This window comes from Chiloscyllium punctatum, chromosome 45 (assembly GCF_047496795.1).
Source record: "Chiloscyllium punctatum isolate Juve2018m chromosome 45, sChiPun1.3, whole genome shotgun sequence".
Lineage (NCBI taxonomy): Eukaryota > Metazoa > Chordata > Chondrichthyes > Orectolobiformes > Hemiscylliidae > Chiloscyllium > Chiloscyllium punctatum.
This window is the reverse complement of record NC_092783.1, coordinates 42838202-42858565: the sequence shown is the minus strand read 5'-3', so window position 1 is coordinate 42858565 and position 20364 is coordinate 42838202. Positions and strand designations below refer to the sequence as shown.

The 20364-nt window shown below is 40.0% G+C and overlaps 1 protein-coding gene across 3 annotated transcripts in view; it reads left to right on the top strand.

Moving 5' to 3' along the window:
* The window catches only part of tmdd1 (transmembrane and death domain 1), a 31854-nt gene extending 20311 nt beyond the window's left edge, over positions 1-11543 (top strand). For 2 of the 3 annotated variants that reach the window (XM_072563598.1, XM_072563597.1), the window contains exons 3-6: positions 2753-2929; positions 4374-4493; positions 9594-9746; positions 10978-11543. In XM_072563598.1, coding sequence (XP_072419699.1) covers positions 2779-2929; positions 4374-4493; positions 9594-9746; positions 10978-11360 — 807 coding nt within the window. In that variant the 5' untranslated portion in view covers positions 2753-2778 and the 3' untranslated portion in view covers positions 11361-11543. Of the gene's footprint in view, positions 1-2752; positions 2934-4373; positions 4494-9593; positions 9747-10977 lie in introns of all 3 variants that reach the window. The other variant, XM_072563599.1, reaches the window with a different exon arrangement.
* The last annotated feature ends 8821 nt before the right edge of the window (positions 11544-20364 follow it).

Here is a 20364-nt window from a genome sequence, read left to right as displayed (position 1 = left end):
TGGAGCAAAGAGGCTCCATGATCAGTCACGGAGTTATGCCACAGTCAGTAAGGGGTTTATCTGATTGTGGTGGTTGGTCATGGTCAGCCAAGCTTCTAGTCTGGAGATCCATACCCTTACAGTTCAAAAATTGGTCAATGGTCAATCCTGCAGGACAAATGCGTTCTAAGGGTTGATTTGCATCAGGTCAGTCAGAGTGCTGCTGAGACTCAGTTCGGGGGATGGGACAGGTTTTCCTCCAATTATAGAAAAATGGAAGTGAACAGAAGAGAAGTTCATGGTGATGCATAAGCAGGAGAGTTGATGAGGTGTCCCAGGAAGTGCAAGAATGGTTTATAGTTTAGGAAGACATGGAGTTGAAATGATGCATGCAATATTGAACATTCTGGTCCAAGAGCTTCAGTGAGATGCATGTGTGATGGCTGCATCAGAGTGAGTGATGGCCTTGTGCTCGCAGGGGAGCAGAAAGATGTTAGCAGTTCACCTGCAGAATGCAGCAGAATATTGAGCTTCCTTTTGCACTGTTGGGGGTCCTGCTTCACTGAGGACACAACACTGACACAGCAATTCATGTTCATGCTGGCTGAGTCTACTGGTCTGGTCTCCTTTGCCAGTCAGCTGGAAAATAGATGGCCATAATCTCCACCATTCTGTCCACAAAGACCTCCGGCTCCCTGCCATTGATGTGGGAAACAAATTTCCCTTTCCTTTGGAGCATGCCCTCAAAATTGTGCCTCAAGCAACACCTGTCCTTGGCTTGAAGACTCTGAAGTGGTATATCACTGAACTTCAAATCTGGTGCCAATGTATGAAATCCAGAAGGCCCCACAGTGTCAAGTGCCTCCACCTCACTAGTCATGTGACTCACCAAAGAAAGGTGCCCAAGAGCTCAGATGCAAATAACTGAAGGAAAGATTGTTCGATTGTGTGAGAAAAGTCGCTCCAGGCATTGTGGATCAAGCACTAAAAACCTTCTTGGTAAAAACACTTCAATTGTAAATGGGAAAATCCAGCCCCGAGAGTCAAAATGAATGATGCAGTAGGTCAGCGTGTTGGTGGGAGCCTGTGTTAAAGGGAGACATGAGATCTTGTGCAGACTTCAAGCAGGGACACAAAAAAGTGTCCCTCTGGGAGATAGGAACTACAAGATCTTAAAAATGCGCTACTGGAAAAGCGCAGCAGGTCAGGCAGCATCAAAGGAGCAGGGGAATCGTCGTGTTGGGCATAAGCCCTTCTTCAGGAGCACATTTTTAAGCTCTGATCTCCAGCATCTGCAGTCCTCACTTTCTCCTAGGAACTACAAGATCTCAAGGGCAAATGTACCATAACACAACCTGCTTTGAAGGTTGAGGGTTAAAAAACTTAATCCAAGATAGGCTTATTCCTGAAACATCAACTCTCATGCTCCTCAGATGCAGCCTGGCCTGTTGTGCTTTGCCAGCACTACACATTTTGACTCTGACTCTCCAGCATCTGCAACTCTCACTTTCTCCAAGGCACTATAGCCACGTAATACTTAGGTATAGAGTCATAGAATCATGCAGCATGGAAACAGAGCCTTTGGTCTAACTCATCCATGCCAGCCAGATTTTCCAAAATAAACTAGTCCCAATTGGTCAAACTCTGTTTGGACCTTTCCTATGTATGAAGCTGTCCAAATGTTGCAACTGTACCTGCGTCTCTCACTTCCACTGATAGCTCCTTCTATATATGTACCACCCTCTGTGGGAAACAATTGCCTCTCAGATCCCTTTTAAATTTTTCCCCCTCACTTTAAAGCTATACCCTTCAGTTTTGAGTTGCCTTACCTTTGCTATTCACTTATCTACACCTCTCAAGATTTTATTAATCTCTATAAGTTCACCCCACAACATTCTATGCTCAAGGGAAAGAAGTCCCAACTTATCCTGGTGCCCCTTTAACACAAACCCTGTAGGCCCAGTAACATCCTTGTAAATCTTTTCTGCACTTTTCTATTTGAATAATATCCTTCCTATATCAGGGCGACCAGTATTCCAAAAGTGGCCTCACCAACATCCTGTTTGGTTGTGACATGACATTCCATCTCCTATACCCAATGCTCTGATCAATGAAGGGAAGCATGCCAAATGCCTTCTTTATCACCCGTTTACCTGTGGTGCCAGCTAAGTCATATTATTTAAAGAACAGCATTTACTGGGGTGGGAGGTCGGTCAGATCAGTTAGTTCTGCAGCTGATCTCTGATGCAGAGTAACGCAAACAGAATGCGTTCAATCCCCTCACCAGCTGAGGTCACCATGAAAGACTTTCCTTCTCAATCTCACCTCGCCTGAGGCATGGTAGCCTTCAGGTTCAACTACAAGCAGTCATCTCTGTCTAATGAGAGAACAGCCCAATGATCATGTGTGACAACGGTGACTTTACCTTTTGGTATTTAAAGCAATAATATGACAGAAATATGCATAACAAGAAACTAGGACACTCAGCTTATGCTGCTAAAGCAATACTTTAATTTATTAATAGTACAGATGGTCTAGTAATCTTGAAGCTATTTTAATCCCTATACAGAACTTTGAAATTATTGAAACATTTTTTGTTTTCATTTCTTCATTTCTACTTTATGAACAGTTATCCATTTAGCTCAATTTGGAAATGAAGTTTATCACTTTATATACTACTACCTGTGACAACATGTAGCAAAGGTATTCTTAAACCTGGATATTGGTACTTTCTTTCATTAATGAATGGAAATACACAATTCTCTTCTTTTAGCTGCTGATGATATAGGAATTCACCAAATGATTCGAATATCAGAACTGCTCACCTCTGTTGAATGTGACCTTCTTCACAAGAAGCTTACTCACCCTGAGAAAGACATTATGAAGGATATTGACCAAATGTCGGAGGAAAATGACAATTTATTCAAGACCCGGAAACGCAGAGAAATCAGTAGGTAAAATGACCTGTCTGTCCTGATAATCCTGGACATTGTATTTGGTGAAGCATTATATAAAAAAAAGTTTATCCTGCTGTAATTAAAACCTAAATTGTGAAATAATCAAGACTTGACTAATCTAAGGTTGAACATATTAAGATATATTTTTGGTCAGTGTGGCAGTTATTAGTAAGAGGCCAATAACCTGGGGAGGTAGCAGATGGATGGCACTACCAACTCTCTCTTTGTCCCAGAGAAGCCTAAAACTATCTGAATGGTGCAAAATGGAGCCCTGTTAACAGCTTCCAGTTTATGTCCCACCATTTCAGGAGGTCTAAAATTACTCCTTGAGAATCAAGTTCAATCCTCTGTGTTGAAAGAAAACTGTGGTGTAATTAATTGTGCTTGCTTAACATACTCTGACAAAATTAATGATGGGACTTTTATTTTTAAATGAATAAGATGCTATTTCTGAAATGTGTCCTCAATCATCTTTGAATGTCCAGGCTTTACTGTATTGACTAGGCCACAGCAATGATGCTAGATTAATCTGAGGTAAGTAGCTGTATGCAGCATAACAAACCAGATTTATAGTCTAGATTGCACCTGGATGCACATCTCAATCTGTAGTGTGAGCAATCCTGATTACTGACCATGATGGGATGACATTGTTGTTCAGTATGCAGCAGGTTTGTTGTCATTATCCTCTTGTTATGATAGCGATCTACAGGGTCTGCTGGGTCTGTTGTGGTAGAGGAAAATCACATGCTAGCCTAATGTGAAGAAGTTCTTGTCTTGAACAAGATGAAGCTTATTATATATTAGTGACTAAGTACAAGTTACACTGATATGATAGACATTGTTACAAAGACTGGGAACTGGATAATAGGTCTTACTACTTTGTGATCCTACCAGTTCTGCTGGACATCATGATTGTAGCTGATGCTTAAGACATTTCTTAGTAGTAACCCTTTAAGACCTACACAACTTTATACACCTGCGAGGAGAGATCTGTGTCAACGTGTAAGCACAAGCACAAAGCTTCATTTCTGACGTGGGAATTTTGAAATATTGGAATAGAACCTAAGGGAGTGATTTTGGGTCCCATAATAATAAGGAGACTACAATAGATTTGTAAAGTGGCAGGGAGGTCCTATGTTTATCCAATGGCTTCACCTGGTATTATTTTGCATATTTTTCTGAGTTGCACGATAGCTTGCTGGAGGCAGTCTCATGCTATTTCATTTCAAAGTGTTCAGGAACAGGCTGAGCTAGGTTGTCATTGTACATCATTGCACACCCAAAACTGCTCTCTGCAGACAATGAAGTGGCAATATTACCACCACCCAGAAAAAAACTTCTCTGTAAAGAAAGACTTCTAAAATATGAAGTGCAAACTTTAAGATATAACGCACATTTCTTTTCCTTTCTCTACTATTTCTTATCACTATTTTTTAGCCAATATTGAAGACTGTACTGAAATTCTGATTGACTGGTTGAAGAAAGAAGGTGACAGCATGTATTGGGATCAATTGTCTCGAGCACTGAGACAGATTGGTCGGGACGATGTTGATAAAGGTATTCTCCTCCTTATTGTATGTGTTTAATTAACACACAGATTTGTTTACAATAAAATCCCAAATTGCTGGAGAAACTCAGCAGGCCTGGCAGCATCCATGGGAAGAAAACAGAGTTAACATTTCAAGTATGGTGACTCTTCACCAGACATCATTTGATAATCTGATTTCATAGTGCTGGAAAGTACTTTGGTTCTGTTTGACTCAAAACTAAAACAGATGCCAATTTTGTGATGCATTAGGAAAGTTTCTGAAATGACAGAATCAAGATGAATCAATCAAATTGGTATTTTTTTGCTACAATGTTACCTCACTTTTCCTGACTTGGGCATATTCACACAGAAATATGGATTAGGGTCAGAAACCCTATTTCAAAGAAGAAAAACAAAATTAAATTTACACTGGAGCGTTAGAGGCTGATGGGTAACCTCATTGAAGATTCTAAAATCACGAGGGGCATAGATAAAGTGAATGACAGGGATCTTTTCTCTAATGTGGGGAGTTCAAAACTTGGGGCATATTTTTAAGGTGAGAGGAAAAATATTTAAAAAGGACACGAGAAGTAACTTTTTTTAAATAGAGAGTGGTTTTTGTGTGGAATGAACTGCCAATGGTGGATGTAGGTATAACTACAACATTTAAAAGACATTTGGATAACTTCATGAATAGAAAGGTTTGGAGGGATATGGACCAAGCGTACATAGACAGTTGGGACCAGTTTAGTTTGGGAACATGGACTGGTTGGTCTGAAGGGTCTGTCTGACTTTATGAGTCTGACATCATAATTTCTCTGAAAATACTTGAGCAAGAGTCTTTTGTTTTGGAAAAGCAGTGATTAATCCTAGAATCCTCATAGCCAGCAGCAGAGAAGATCATTGTCAAAACCCCTTTTACTGCAATAAATGAACTAATGCCTGTTTAACTGTCAATAACAAAGCAAGATGTTTTGACAGCTACTGTGAAAGGGTAAGTATGTAAGGTGGGGGTAGGAGTCAGTTGGCAGATAGGGTCAGTGGGGAGGTAAGGATTCAGCCAGATAGATGAGGGCACAACATGGCAGGCCAAAGATGGAGTGGATAGGTGCAAAGTCGATGGTTGGTAAGATGTCAGGTGTGAAAGGGAGTAATGTGCCAGGTGAATGAGGCAGTAAGCTTCAGCTAAGTGCATAAGTGTTCAGTTCATGGGGCTATCAGATCAGGGAATAGGTTTCAGATTGGGTGTAGGGACTCAGACCCAAGGGAGAGGGTAATGCTGTATCACTAGGGTCAGGTCAGGGTGTGGGTGCCAGGTCAAGTGCATAGTGTGGGTCAAGATGAGAGCACCAGGTAGGGCATAGCTGTCATGTTGATGGAAGGGTGTCAAATTGGAGGGTGTTGCATCAGGCTATCTCAGGCCTGTCCTCAGTGTCTTGAATGACGAATCAGCTATTGATACCAAGGTCATGAGCCAGGAACCCTAACATAGGATAACACTTTTATTTTAAGAAAAACGACCTATGAGTTAAAGTTTTACTTTGGGATTGAAAAATATTTTTATTTCAATGTGAAATCAACAAAGCACAAAGTAATAAAAAAAATGTTAAGATGGAGCTTCAGATTAATAATTACTCAGGAGTTGGTGGCAGATTTTAATCCTCTAATCTTTCCTGGATGACCAAAAAGCTTAATTGAGTCGGTAACCTTTGAAATCTTTGATCTTAAGCAACTTCTTCAGTGGATTCCAGATGCAGAGTATTTGACAGTTAAATTTTTCCATTTCCAGGGCAATTCTCTTGGAGTCAATTGCTTTAGGGTTTCTGCATGTCCTCAATGTACAACGTCAGGCTATGGTGATGCAACTCGAAGAATGTGAGGACTGCAGATGCTGGAGATCAGAATCGAGAATGTGGTGCTGGAAAAACACAGCAGGTCAGGCAGCATCCAAGGAGCAGGAAAATCGATGTTTCGGGCACATCAAGAAAGAGCTTCATTCCTGATGAAGGGCTAATGCCCAAATGTCGATTCTCCTGCTTCTCAGATGCTGCCTGGCCTGTTGTGCTTTTTAGCACCATACTCTGGACTATGGCGATGTAACGCCTACCATTGACCATTGAAGTTTCTGGGCCATTGCCTTCCTCAAAGGGGATGAAACTAATGTTGAGCAAATGAGCAGAAGGATTGAAAATCATCATCTTTTGCAATTAAGTGTTAACTGACTGTATAATCTAAGCTGAAACTACAGCAATATTGAGGGACTGCAATATTTCCAAAAGTGATAGCCTCAAGATTAGTAGAATTAATTTATATACATTAATGATAAACCAAACTCTACTAAAAATAAAGTGCTTGCTATTAGCAATGTCTTTTTTTTATCCAGATGTAGAAGACATCTGCCCGACATTTTTTAAAAATCTTCATTTGTCCAGATGTATTATATAAATCATAATTTCACTGATGACTGGGAATATTAATTTTATTTTTTCCCTTGTCCTGTACTAAATATTAGAATTAATGACATGATCCTCAAGCGTTTCTTTAAAATTCATTTTCATCCTATCAACTAGGTATGAGTTAGTTCTTTTCACAATGTATTGTCACGAGGGGAATAAACAGTTTGAGTTAAATTGTTTCAGACATTTAGCTGGACCAATGATAATCACAATAAACAATTATTTTGTGTAAAAACCGAAAGAACTGTGGATGCTGTAAATCAAAAACAAAAACAGAAATTGCTGGAAAAGCTCGGGAGGTCTGGCAGCATCTGTGGAGAGAAATTAGGGTTAACATTTTGGGTTGAGTGATCCTTCGTCAGAACTCAGTTCTAAGGAAGGGTGACAACATGAAATGTTAACTCTGATTTCTTTCCACAAATGCTGTAAGACGTCTTGGACTTTTCCAGCAATTTCTCTAATTAATTGATGTATATGTTTTGGAGAAAAAGAAAGACTTAAAAAATTAATTTTGGGTTAAGTATGGTGAATCCTAATTATTTGGCATGAGCTCTGGAGAGAGAAACAGACATTGCAAGAGCTTATCGCAGTCAGAACATTAAGTCTATTTCTCTTTCAGCAGATGCAGCCAGACCTGCTGATTTTCTCCAGCATTCTGTTTTTTTTCAGATTTTCAGCAGCTACTGGCTTTTTATATAAATCCTAAGTAATGTTTTTCTACACATATCCCCAATATGTCTTTTGCTGAGTGGCGTGGTTGGTAGGGCAGGAGTTACTTTCTAAATAATTCACTCGCAGAATTTTTTAATGTGTCCTTGTCCACTCAGAGGAAGCAGGACAACTTCAAACCTTCCTCTGCGTTGAGCAACTGTTCAGGAGACATATTTGTGGAAATTTGCTTAGGTGATGATTTTCCTCCAGGAAAGCCCCAGTTAGCATTAAGTGTCAGTCAGCTGCTTAAAAATGAAACAAAAAGGAAAAAAAATGTGTGGGTGAAGAAAAAAGCATGCGCACGTGCTTTAAAAATCATTGAACGTTGCACGCACAGTTGGAATTTGTCATCTGATAGTTGGTGCTGCAGTCAAGAGTGTGGTGCTGGAAAAGCACAGCAGGTCAGACAGTATCCAAGGAACAGGAGAATTGACGTTTTGGACATAAGCCCTTCATCACTTTCTCTAGTTGATGTCAGCAGACACACTCCAAAATACAAATTAAGTTTCAGGAGGTAAGCATTTGTCATTCATATCACATGCCCAACATTCAGACTCCTGTTCAATTCAAATTACATGTAAATAAGCCAATACCTGACTAAAAGAAATGCACTAAAATAATTATATTAATCCTCCTAGATTATCCTGCCTAATTCTATTATCCTTATATATATGTGCATTAGCATGATGTTGCTCCAACTTTTAAAACATGGAATTAGATCGCTTCACTGAATACGATAACTTCAGTGATTTGATTCTCTAGGGAGAGCAGGTCAGAGAATTACTGCCGCACCATTAGTGCACACTTTAATGTAATCCTCCATTGGGAGCATGGGATGAATCAATTCATTCTCATATGAATGTAGCTCTCCAAATCTGAGTGCAAACACGTATAGCAGAATTTTCTCTGTTTCAGTTAGACAGTTTTGTCAAGTGAGATTCAGGGCAGCCTGTCTGCCTTGGTTCACAGAGTCTTTTCACACAAAACTATCTTCTGATCTTCACCTCATTAATTTTGCAATCAGCTTTCAAGGCACCTTTCTCAAAGTGCACATGGCCAGACAGGTGGAAACATTTGCCATTACCTTCCAGCAATCATATCACTGGTTCCATTACTGAAGCCTCACTCTGCACCACTTCAGATGCTGCAAGTAAGGAACATCACCTTACACAATGGTGTTTCAGCTGTTACATTTAGTAAATGGCTCAGACTAAAGTTATCTGTCCATAAGCGGAAAGAGAGATTGCGGCATTTCTGGTTGGGGTGGTGCAGAAAAGAGAAGATCACTATAGGAGGCTATTCCACCAGTCCAAGCCAGCCTGGACACAAATTGCACCACTTATCATAACATGTGACTTGACAGTCTGACAGTCTCCATTTCAAGTGAATCACTTGAAGCTAGTCACATAAAAGAGAACATGCTATTCTTCATAACTGCAATTTCTTCATATTAGTTCCATCAACACTTCCAGGTTCCTGACAACAAAGGAAACAGCTAAAACTTGCGTCTTGGGCCTGGTCTTTTAGGATACGAATGCAGGAACACAATAGGCAGGTTTGTTCATGGCATGCAGTTTTCAAGGGAGGTGCAGCTAGAATCTAAAATTCATGCTAGTAGCATGAAAGTTACCAAGTCTCAGCAGTTTATCCCCATCTCTTGCTGCACAATTGTATGAGACAGATGCTGTGAAGGCTAGTTACATAATTAACAAATTGAAGAGTGGATGTTTGTGCAAGAAAACATGGGCCATGGCAGATTGCCTGCTTTGAGCCTTACCATAACAAACACTTTGCCAAAAATTGGGAAAAATCGCTCTTATGCTTCCTGAACAATATGTTTCACATAATTCCACATTATATATTCATAAAGTGTCATTCCAGGAAAAAAAAACTCTGTGATGGAAAACACTTGCACAGAATTTGAAAACAATGGGATAGTCAAAATCTGCTTCTTCTTGCCAGAACTACGGAAGAACATGAACCAGGACAAGACTTTGGAAGTGAATAAGAATATTGAAGAATATGGTAAAATATTAAAGCAGGCCCACTCCTCCCTAATTGTGACTGATGATGAGATTAACATCGGAGACAGAAATCGAGACAAACGTAGTGAATGTAAGTTTAAATTATATTGGTAATACTCATATAAGGAATCATACTTGGGTAGCAAAACAATAGAGCATATAATAAATTAGTTAGTCATTGGTTAAATAAAGACACATGGACTCACATTCTGTTCATCTTAATGAATCCTCACTCTAATTGCAATTACGCAGAGAGTTAATGCCTGCTTCTCACTATTTATTTTCTCCTTTGTTTAGAAAGTTTAGAATCTGATAGCTTGCTGAAATTCAATAATTTGGTTTGGACAATCACCACTCAAGTATACTCAATTTTAAAATGAACCAGCTGTTGTGGAATCTTCTGTGCTAAGAATCATTTGAATTCTGCTGACAAAAAAAAAATTACATTGGCAAAAACTGTAATTTTCTACAAAGAAGGCTTTAGAAATGGATAGGAAATTATGGAAAATAACTGTAATTCTTGACACTCAAGAAAGCAGAGTTGCAAATATAATTTAGGTTCTTAAAGAACATTCTTTTTGAAAAGAAAACCATACGACCTCCATTCTGTGACATAATTATTCAAATAGTTCCCAACAAGAAAATTGGATTCAGTCAGAATCTAAAATTGTTCAACGCTCATCAATGACAAAACAGCTTCCTTACAGTTCACCTGTACCAGTCATTCTTATGTTACAACTCGCTAGTGTTTTCATTTATTTTCACTTATTATTCTTGAGATGAGGTGTGTTTTTATTACTCAATAATCTATTAAAGCTGCACAAATGAAATAACATAAAAATCATTGCTCAATTAAGACAAGTTTAAAACTCAATTGGAAACCAAAATTAACACAGTGGAACTGATAGGCAAATCTATTTGCACAATAAACCCTTCTCAGCATCTTCCCAAAAGGCTTCAGGTAATGCTGGCTTGTGAAAAAAAAGTCTGCATTACATCATAGTTCCTTTCACTGCATCAATATTTTACAAATCTTTTTTATCTACAGTGCCATTATATGACAATTGTAATTTAAGCCAAATATTGAATAGTATTTGCAATGTAAAACAAATTACTTCTGTAATTGACCAATCATCCAACCAGATTACAAGGTTGAAACTAAGCAAAACAATTAATATTTGTTGAAATCATGAGTATCATTGGATTCTGTGTCACAAAGTGTACAGTTGTTAAGTGCATGTACTTATTATGTACATGTACAATTTTCTCAATTTCTTTTGCCTCACTAAATGATAATCTGATGAAATTTTCTTCATTTTCAGTCCTTGAAATTAACTGGGATGAGTTGGAACTGATTGTTGAAATGGAAAAACTTCCACCTTATCCAAGAAAACTCACTGAAGGATTCAGGACAGTTCTTTGGGGGGTGTTTTTTGGGTTTGTTGGTTCCACTTTCCTGGGTGCCATCAGTCTATGTTTTATCATGAAAATAACAGAGAAAGACTATATGGAGATAATACGTCGGTCAAATGTGCTGCACCGCATCAAACGCAGAAGAAAACCAATACGACGCATAGTCTATTCTTCAGACGATGAAAACACTCATGTGGACAAATCACCTAAACACTTCAGACAGTACTTTCTTCCCTTTCGTACAACAAATTATGCACGAGAAAAGGTAAAACCAAATAGGTCAACAAACTAAAATAATTTCATACACCATGTAATGCTAAAGGAAATCTGGAAATAGTAATTTTTTATCTTGTCTGATCACTTTATTTCACCATACTGAAGAAAGTTTTCCATTCCACAGAGAAGAATAGAATTCCAATAGTTTGGTCTTATGTATTTCTTACCCTGGATACGGGAATAAAAACCAGTAAATTAACATATATTAAATTGAGTCTTTCTTAAGATGTGACATTAAGTCATAACCTTTGATCTGAAAGACAGTAGGAAAGAATATTCTTTAAATGGTTTTATAATTGGGAAGTGTGGGTTCAAGATCTAGTTGCCCTTGTACACACATCAATGGAAGTGGACAGACAGATGCAGCAAACAATTAGGAAGCAACAAGTATACTGGTCTTCATTGCGAGAAGGCTTGAGTTCAAGAGTGAGGATATCTTACTACTGTTATACATGGCCTTGGTGAAACCACAGCTGGAACAATTTTGGTCTCCTTACCTAAGAAAAGATATAACTGTCAGAGAGCAATTGTGGAGGAGAATCATTAGACTGATACCAGGGATGGTAGGATTATCCTATGAGGAGAAATTGGTTTGATTGGGCCTTACTCATTAGAGTTTAGAAGGATCAGAGGGGATATGATTTAAACATATAAAATCCTAACAGGGTCGGACAGACTAAATGCAGGGAGAAGGTTTTCCCTGGCTGGAGAATCTAGAACCAAGGAAAAACTGTCAGGATCTAGAGTAAAACATGTATGACTGAGATGAGAAAAAGTTTTTTCACTCAAAGGGTAGTGAATTTGTGGAATTCTCTCCCAGAAGGCAGTGGAAACTGTCAATAAAATTGATAATCTTTTAGATTTTAAAGACATAAAAAAGTATGGGGAGAAAGAGAGAACATGATGTTGAGATAGAGGATCAGCCAAGATCATATTGAGTGGTGAAGGACGTTTGAAGGGTTAAACGGCCTACTCCTGCTTCTAGTTTCTATGTTTCTGTGTTACTAAGCTGAGTGGAGACAATTGTTTATCATTAGTCGAGTGTACAGTACACTGGTTACTCATGCAAATCTTTGTTCCACGAAAATTGTAGCAATCAAGATGGTGAATAATTGTAGACTTTAACTCTGTAACAGTAATATAGTTTAAGAATATGGGCTGTGTAAATTATCCATCTCTGCTCTCTACTTACTACCCAGATTAGGCTAAAATTGAGGTGTGGAGGATACCGATGTTAGACCATACACCTCAGATTGGAAAATATCAACATTGAAGGTTTCACTGAAGAGGTTTATGGATGACATTGTCCCATTGGATAAAAATCAAGGAAGTTGACATTTTTCCAAAGAAGTGAAAGAGATATTAGAAAGATTAATTTGTGTTAATGAAAAATACTGGAAATTTGAAACCATACCAGTCATTCTGCTGCAGTTAAATGACTAATGACTTGGCATTCTGTGCTGTGTGATCACACATCTACCATAATGTGAGATTTATTTCTATATTTTTACTTTCCACCTGACTGAAGATCATTGAATCTCTTTTTGGTCAGTTGGACATTAAAGGTTTCCCCAACTTAGCAACACATAGTAATGGTCATACAGATGTACTGCACATTTATTTTGATACTTCTGGGCCAAGAGAAATTCTGTCGACATAATCAGGTGTTGACTTGACCAATGTACTATGTTTCAAAAGACTCTGCTGAATTTGGGATTCACACCCTGTGCCCTGCTGGCACGGGTTGGATCTGCTGATTATATGGGCTGGACTCCACAGCTGGATCTCGCCTGCCATTTTAAAATGTCTGTGGATTTATGGGGAGGCAATGGCCTAGTGGTATTATCACTGGACTCTTAACCCACGTAATGTTCTGGGAACCCGGGTTTGAATCCTGCCACGGCAGGTGATGGAATTTGAATTCAATAAATATCTGGAATCAAGAGTCTGTGATGACCAGGAATCCATTCTTGATTGTTGGAACAAAACCCATCTGGTTCACTAAGGTCTTTAGGGAAGGAAACTGTTGTCCTTACCTGGTCTGGCCTACATGTGAATCCAGACCCACAGCAATGTGGTTGACTCTTAACTGCCCTCTGGGATGGGCAATAAATGCTGGTTATCCAATGATGCCCTCATCCCGTGAATGAGTAAAATAAATTACCCAAAACTGTGCAAAAATCCAGTCTGGTTAGTTGAAAAGGACAAAATGTTGAGATTTATAAAGCTTTTTCAATTGGTGACATTGTTGATTAATCCAGGCAACTCTTTATACCAATATTATGATAACAAGGTAACTTAGAATAGACAAATAGAAGAGTGCAATGGAAATTTATTTTGTGATTAAGATAGGCAAGATGTCAGTCTATATGGGATAAACATAAATGATAGGATTGGTCTACGTATGTATGCAGAAATGACCAACACTTATATTATACATAAGATATTTATTATATAATGGTAGCTTATCCACTTGTGACCATTAATTATATGTATTATTCTTACTTGCATCAGATAAAGGAGATTAGCAATCTCTGGAATAGCTAGTAAGAAGTCATAAAATGAAGTAGCACTAAGAAAGTCACATTGACAGTGATTGGACACTTAACAGTACCAACAATTGCTGTGAAGGGTGGAAGATTGCTGGAGTGCCAATGGGAGATCTGTGTTGCGACTTTGCAGCAAGGCCTGTTGAAGCAAAAAAAAAATCAGGTACTAATGAGGCCAATGGCAGGCTTTTCACTAGAATCATGCTGCAGAGTCCAGCATCACCCTTGCTAAGCAGGGCCACTGAGATTGTCATGGCTGCTGCCATAATGACAGACTCCCGGGATTTATGATTGTGGAGCAACTCGGGTCAGAGGAAGATAATGAGCAGAGTGGCTTCGCAAGGTGAGCATCGTCAGGATCAGGGTGTTAAGAGGTTGAATTTCAGACCTTCCCTCACATTGAGTCCTTTAATCAAGCACTGAACACCTTTGACTCTGCTCCCTGAGAGATGAAAAGCTGACTATATAGTTTTACTGGTGATGTAGTCAGGTGTTGACAGTCTACCTGTTGCTGAGTTAATATTAGTCTTGACAGAATGGAATCATCGTGTCTTCCAGACCCCGACTTAATTCTGGCCTTAGTGGGAAAGCAAATGGTACAGGTATGCCATCATTCCACCTAATTAAATATCCTTCTCACCTCCAAGTAAGTCATGAGAGAAGGCAGAACATTCATCCCTCAGTGTTACCAGATGGCTAATGATCTCACAAGACCAATAAATAGGATTTGTCTGTAAATGAAGAAAAAACCTACTGAAACTAAGGGAAGAAAATGGAATGTTCCCAGCCCCAAATTTAACAGTAGCCTGCCAATACCAGCTAACACCTTCTGCATTGCTATTGAAGCACTGTAATACATAGACGAATAAAAAACTTCATTTGAATAGCGCCTTTCATAATGTCAAAATCTTCAAAGCATTTGCACTCAATTATTAATCACACACCACCAGGTTATAGTCCAACAGGTTTATTTGGAAGCACTAGCTTTTGGAGCGCTGCTCCTTTGTCAGGTGGTTGTGGAATATAAGATTGTAAGACATTGAATTTATAGCAAAAGTTTACAGTGTGATGTAACTGAAATTATATATTGAAAAAGACATTAACTGTTTGTTAAGTCTCTCATTTGTTGGAATGACCATGTTGGTTTCAATTCTTTCATGTGTAAATCGCAAAACTTTTTTAGAAGTTACATCCTCAAGTGACCTTTAACAATTATTGTCATGTTGGCCCAGAGAATGTACTGAAGGTGTGAGCTTCCCCATGTAGGACTGTCTGTGCCACAATGATCAGACTGGTTCTAATCTAAAAATCAGATTTACACAACCACCTGGTGAAGGACTAACCCTCTGAAAGCTTGTACTTCCAATTAAACCTTTTAGACTATAACCTGGTGTTGGGTGATTTTTAATTTTGTACACCCCAGTCCAAAACAAGCATCTCCAAATCATGATAACCATCGACACCACCAACTGCTGGCTTAAAGGGGAGAGGATCTCCAAGCTGATCACACATGTCGACACAGACATCAAGTTTCAAGTGTCTACAGAAATGCAGACATGCAGGAAAGATCCCAAAAGGATTATGGATCATGAACCTGCTCAAGTCAACCTACAACACAGACCACGCAGAGAGACTTTGTCACCGCACCTTTCACAAGCTCCTCAATCATCTTGAGCACCAACTCCACAGCAGGGGCCACAACCTTGAAATTAAGATGGAGTGCACACTCTCAGCCTCTCAGGATACAGCAGCACAGTTACTGGACATTGCCAAACAAGCAAGGCGACAAAACTGCATCACATACGATCACACCAAGAATGAGAAACTGGAGAAACTTGGCATTATCACCAACAGCAGCCAAGCCCACCCTGGCACCACAGTGGATAATGTTATCACCATATCGTCAACTTATTAAACCACACCCTTCAATCGGAAGAGATTGAAGTTCTTAGCAGGGGTCACATTTTCTGCCCCACCACCAAAATGACCCCCCTGGTTTTTGCAGCAGACACAGAGGAATTCATCAGATGAATGAGACTTCGGGAATTCTTTCAAGATGCCAGCAATGATCCCAATGAGCCCAACGACGAACTGGAGCAGTCATCACAGGGATCCATAGAGGAGCAAACAAATGGAGAGTCAAATTGGACCCCACCAGAGGGCTGCTGCCCTGGGCTTGATATGTATATTCAAACTGTCAGGAAATGTATAAATGACAGATTCATCAGCTGCACCTACAAGGTAGAGCAGAACATCATCTGATCAATACCATCCATGCTTTCAAAAGGAGGAGCCATCGTCATTCAGAATACAACAGATTGCTGCAAGGAAGTGTACTGACAACTGAACAACCAGGAACATTACAGGCCGATCTGACCAAAGAGCACACGAGTGATCAGGACTTTGGATCCAGTCCTTTAGAGTTCCCGATGTGCCCTCATCCCACATACTTCTCAGGTAGGTAACTTCTACTGCCTTCCAAAGATATGCAAAGATACCAGGACGTCCCATCAAGTCAGGCAATGGGACCCTGTGTGAGATGCTCTCAGGCTATGTCGAAGGCATCTTGAAACCCATTGTACAGGGACCCCCAGCTTCTGTCGCGACACTACAGATTTCTTACAGAAACTCAGCACCCACAGACCAGTCGAACCGGGAACATTCCTCGTTACAATGGACATTTCAGCACTCTACACCAGCAACTCCCACAATGAATGGCATCGTGACAACAGCCTCAGTACTCAACACCAACAACTGCAAATCTCTGAACACTGACCTAAAACTCATTCATTTCATCCTCGACCGCAACATTTTCACCTTTGATGAACAGTTGTTCATCCAGACATATGGAACAGACATGGGGACCAAATTTGCACCCCAATATTCCAACATTTTCATGCACAAGACTTTGTCTCTATGCAGGAATTCCAACCAACACTATACACCAGGTACATTGACAACATTTTCTTCCACTGGACCCATGGTGAGGAGTCACTGAACTAGTGATATCACCGAGTTTCATCCCACCATCAAACTCACTATGGACTACTCTCCACTATCTGTTTCATTCTTGGACAATGCATCTCCATCAAGGATGGGCACCTCAGCACCTTACTCTACCGCAAACCCATGGATAACCTCACGATGCTACACTTCTCCAGCTTCCACCCAAAACATATTAAAACAGCCATCCCCTATGGACAAGCACTATGCATATACAGGATCTGTTCAGATGAGGAGGAACGTGGCAGGCACCTGGAAGAATTTAAGAGTGCTCTCATAAGAATGGGGTACAATGCTCAACTCATCAACCACTGGTTCTGACGTGCCACAGCAAGGAACTGCAATGATGTCCTCAGGAGACAGACATGAGCTGCAATCAACAGGGTACCCTTCGTGGTCCAGTACTTTCTAAGAGCTGAAAAACCAAGCCATGTTCTTCGCAGCCTGCAACACATTATCAGTGAGGATGAGCACCCCACCAAGACCTTCCCCACACCTCTACTTCTCACCTTTAAACAACCACCAAACCTCAAACAGATCATTGTTCGTAGCAAACTGCCTGGCTTTCAGGACAATACCATACAACCCAGTCATGGTAGATGCTGCAAGACATGTCAGAGTGTTGACACGGATACCACCATTACGCGTGGGAACACCACCCACTATGTACGTGGCAGGTACTCCTGTGACTCAGCCAACGTTGTCTATCTCATACGCTGCATGCAAGGATGCCCTGAAGCATGGTACATTGGTGAGACCGAGCAGAGGCTATGGCAATGGATGAATGGACACTGCATAAATCAACAGACAGGAGTGTTCCCTCCCAATTGGAGAACATTTCAGCAGTCGGAACATTCAACCTCGGACCTTCGGGTGATCATCCTCCGAGGTGGCCTTCAGGACAGGCAACAATGTAAAGTGGCCGAGCAGAGGCTGATAGCCAAGTTCGGTACCCATGAGGATGGCCTCAACTGGGACCTTGGGTTCATGTCACGCTACAGGTGACCCCACTGCACTATATACGCACACAGATAGATACGTGCGCATGCACACACATGCACACAAACACTCCTACACAAACACACTCACGCAGACCCTCTCTCATACATTCATACATACTCTCCCACACTCACATATGCACCCTTTCACAGACTTATACCCCTTTACACTCTCACACACACACATACACACACTATCTTACAGACAGCCATAATATCTCCCCAACACACACACAGACACACATACAAATAAAAGTTTGTGGGGTGAATCTGTACTTGCAGAATTACATTTTACTTTGCTCAAAAACTGCATGAATCCATATAAGATTCTGAAAATCCATTTTTTAGATTAGTATCAGTCTGACCATTGTGGCACAGACAGTCTCACACAGGGAAGCTCACACCTTCAATACATTATCTGGGCCAACATGACACCAACTGTTAAAGTTCACTTGAGAATGTTACTTTTCAAAATGTTTTACAATTTACATATGAAAGAACTGAAACCAACTTGGTCATTCTAACAGATAAGAGACTTAACAAACAGTTCAGGTCTTTTTCAATACATAATTTCAGTTACATCACACTGTAAACTTTTGCTATAAATTCTGTGTCTTACATTTTACACTTCACAACCACCTAATGAAAAGCAGTGCTCCAAAAGCTAGTGCTTCCAATTAAACCTGTTGGACTATAACTTGGTGTTGTGTGATTTATTTAACTTTGTACACCCCAGTCCAACACCTGCATCTCCAAATCATGACACTCAAATCTGTACTCCGAAGATTTGGTCACTGTTATAATGCTACAGTTTATGTCACCATTGTTTTATTCAGAATTATGGGGCAAAGGCAGAAGCAAGGCTTTGAGCCATGATGCTCATTCAGAGAACTGGTACAGACATAAAGGGGCCAAGTGGCCTCCTTCTGCATTGTAATAATTCAATGATCTGTAATGTCTGAAATGCCTTTCTCATGTTTCCTGTGACATATTCCAATCCACTGAAATATTGAATCTTATATCGTTGTTTGTTCCATCAACCATTATTATCAACTCGACCCTAATAAGGTACAATTGCAGGGTTGGAAACAACTAAAACTAAGAATACCTCCTGTTGGAAGAGACAGCATATAATTTTAGAAAACAGCAGAGCCCAGGAAAGAAAGTGCAGACATTTCCACATGAATTCATCATCAAGAGGAGGCATTGTCAATCACTGGAACTCTCGCCAGGCTGTGCAGTATGGAGCTATAAAAGACATCACGCCTTCACTGATAATAATAATGCCAATTTTTCCTTATGTGATGTATCTATGCATTCTTCAATTTCTGTTCTATCTACCAGTTTCCTTATAAAAGAGCCACTGAATAATTTATTGAAATAAGAATGCTGGTCACGCAGATACAAGTTAGCTCGAGCGCTGTTTCCTTCAAAGTCTTCAAGCAGAAAACAGAAAAGATGGATGATAATGGTAAAATGATTGTCGTCTCTTCTACCTCTGGCAACACTGGCACTGACTCATCCATCCATTTACTAATGTGCTTTAGTCTTAGGAGAGCCCAAAAGGACTAGTGTAATCTTTTCATTTTAAACACCAGGCACCTTTTAGATATTTCCGATTTGCAGCAAATTGCAAATTAGTTTGCAGATACTGGCAACAGATATGAAATGTCTCAATTTTACATAAGGCCTTGACAAAATGTAAGCATCAAGGGATTTTTGATCCATGTAGACTCACCAAAACCTCAATTCAGATCCCAAAGGGTGAAATAACAAAGGCCTGATCAACTTCACTCTGATTCACATTAAACATTAATATCATTGTAATATTATTTTTAGTCTGGCTGTGATGACATTTTGATCTGCAGCATAAACTAAAATTATTCCTACCAAAGGAAGCAAAAGGGCCCTTGGCAGAATCATCGATTCCATTAAATTCACTAAAGCTTGAACAACTAGCCTCTCTGTTAGTATTTACAGAAATAATTATTTGTTGATAATGTACTATTTATTCTGGGAAACTATTATAGTCTTAATGGAAGGTGACCATCTCCCAGACAAGTCGATATGGAAAGAAATGGATGAAGCAAATGGTGGGTGCTGGGCGGAAGTGAAGTCGGAGCGCAAAGCCGGTTGCGAAGGTAAGTGATTGTTATTTAAGAACTTACCTCGATGCCAACGGTCTTTTTGCAGCAGTGAACGGCGGGAGCTGGGCGGAAGTGAAGTTGGAGCGCAAAGCTGGTCGGGAAGGTAAGTGATTGTTATTGTGTGGCAGCAGGCAGGTCTTAAGGATGGTGTGTTGCCTTCCTGGTGCCAGGGTTAAAGACATCACAGCCAGAGTGCAGGAAATCCTCAAGGGCGAAGGTGAAGAGCCAGAGGTGGTGGTACATGTCGGCACAAATGATGTCAGGAAGAAGAGGAGGAACATACTACAACAGGACTTTGGAGAACTAGGAAAAAGGCTGAAAAG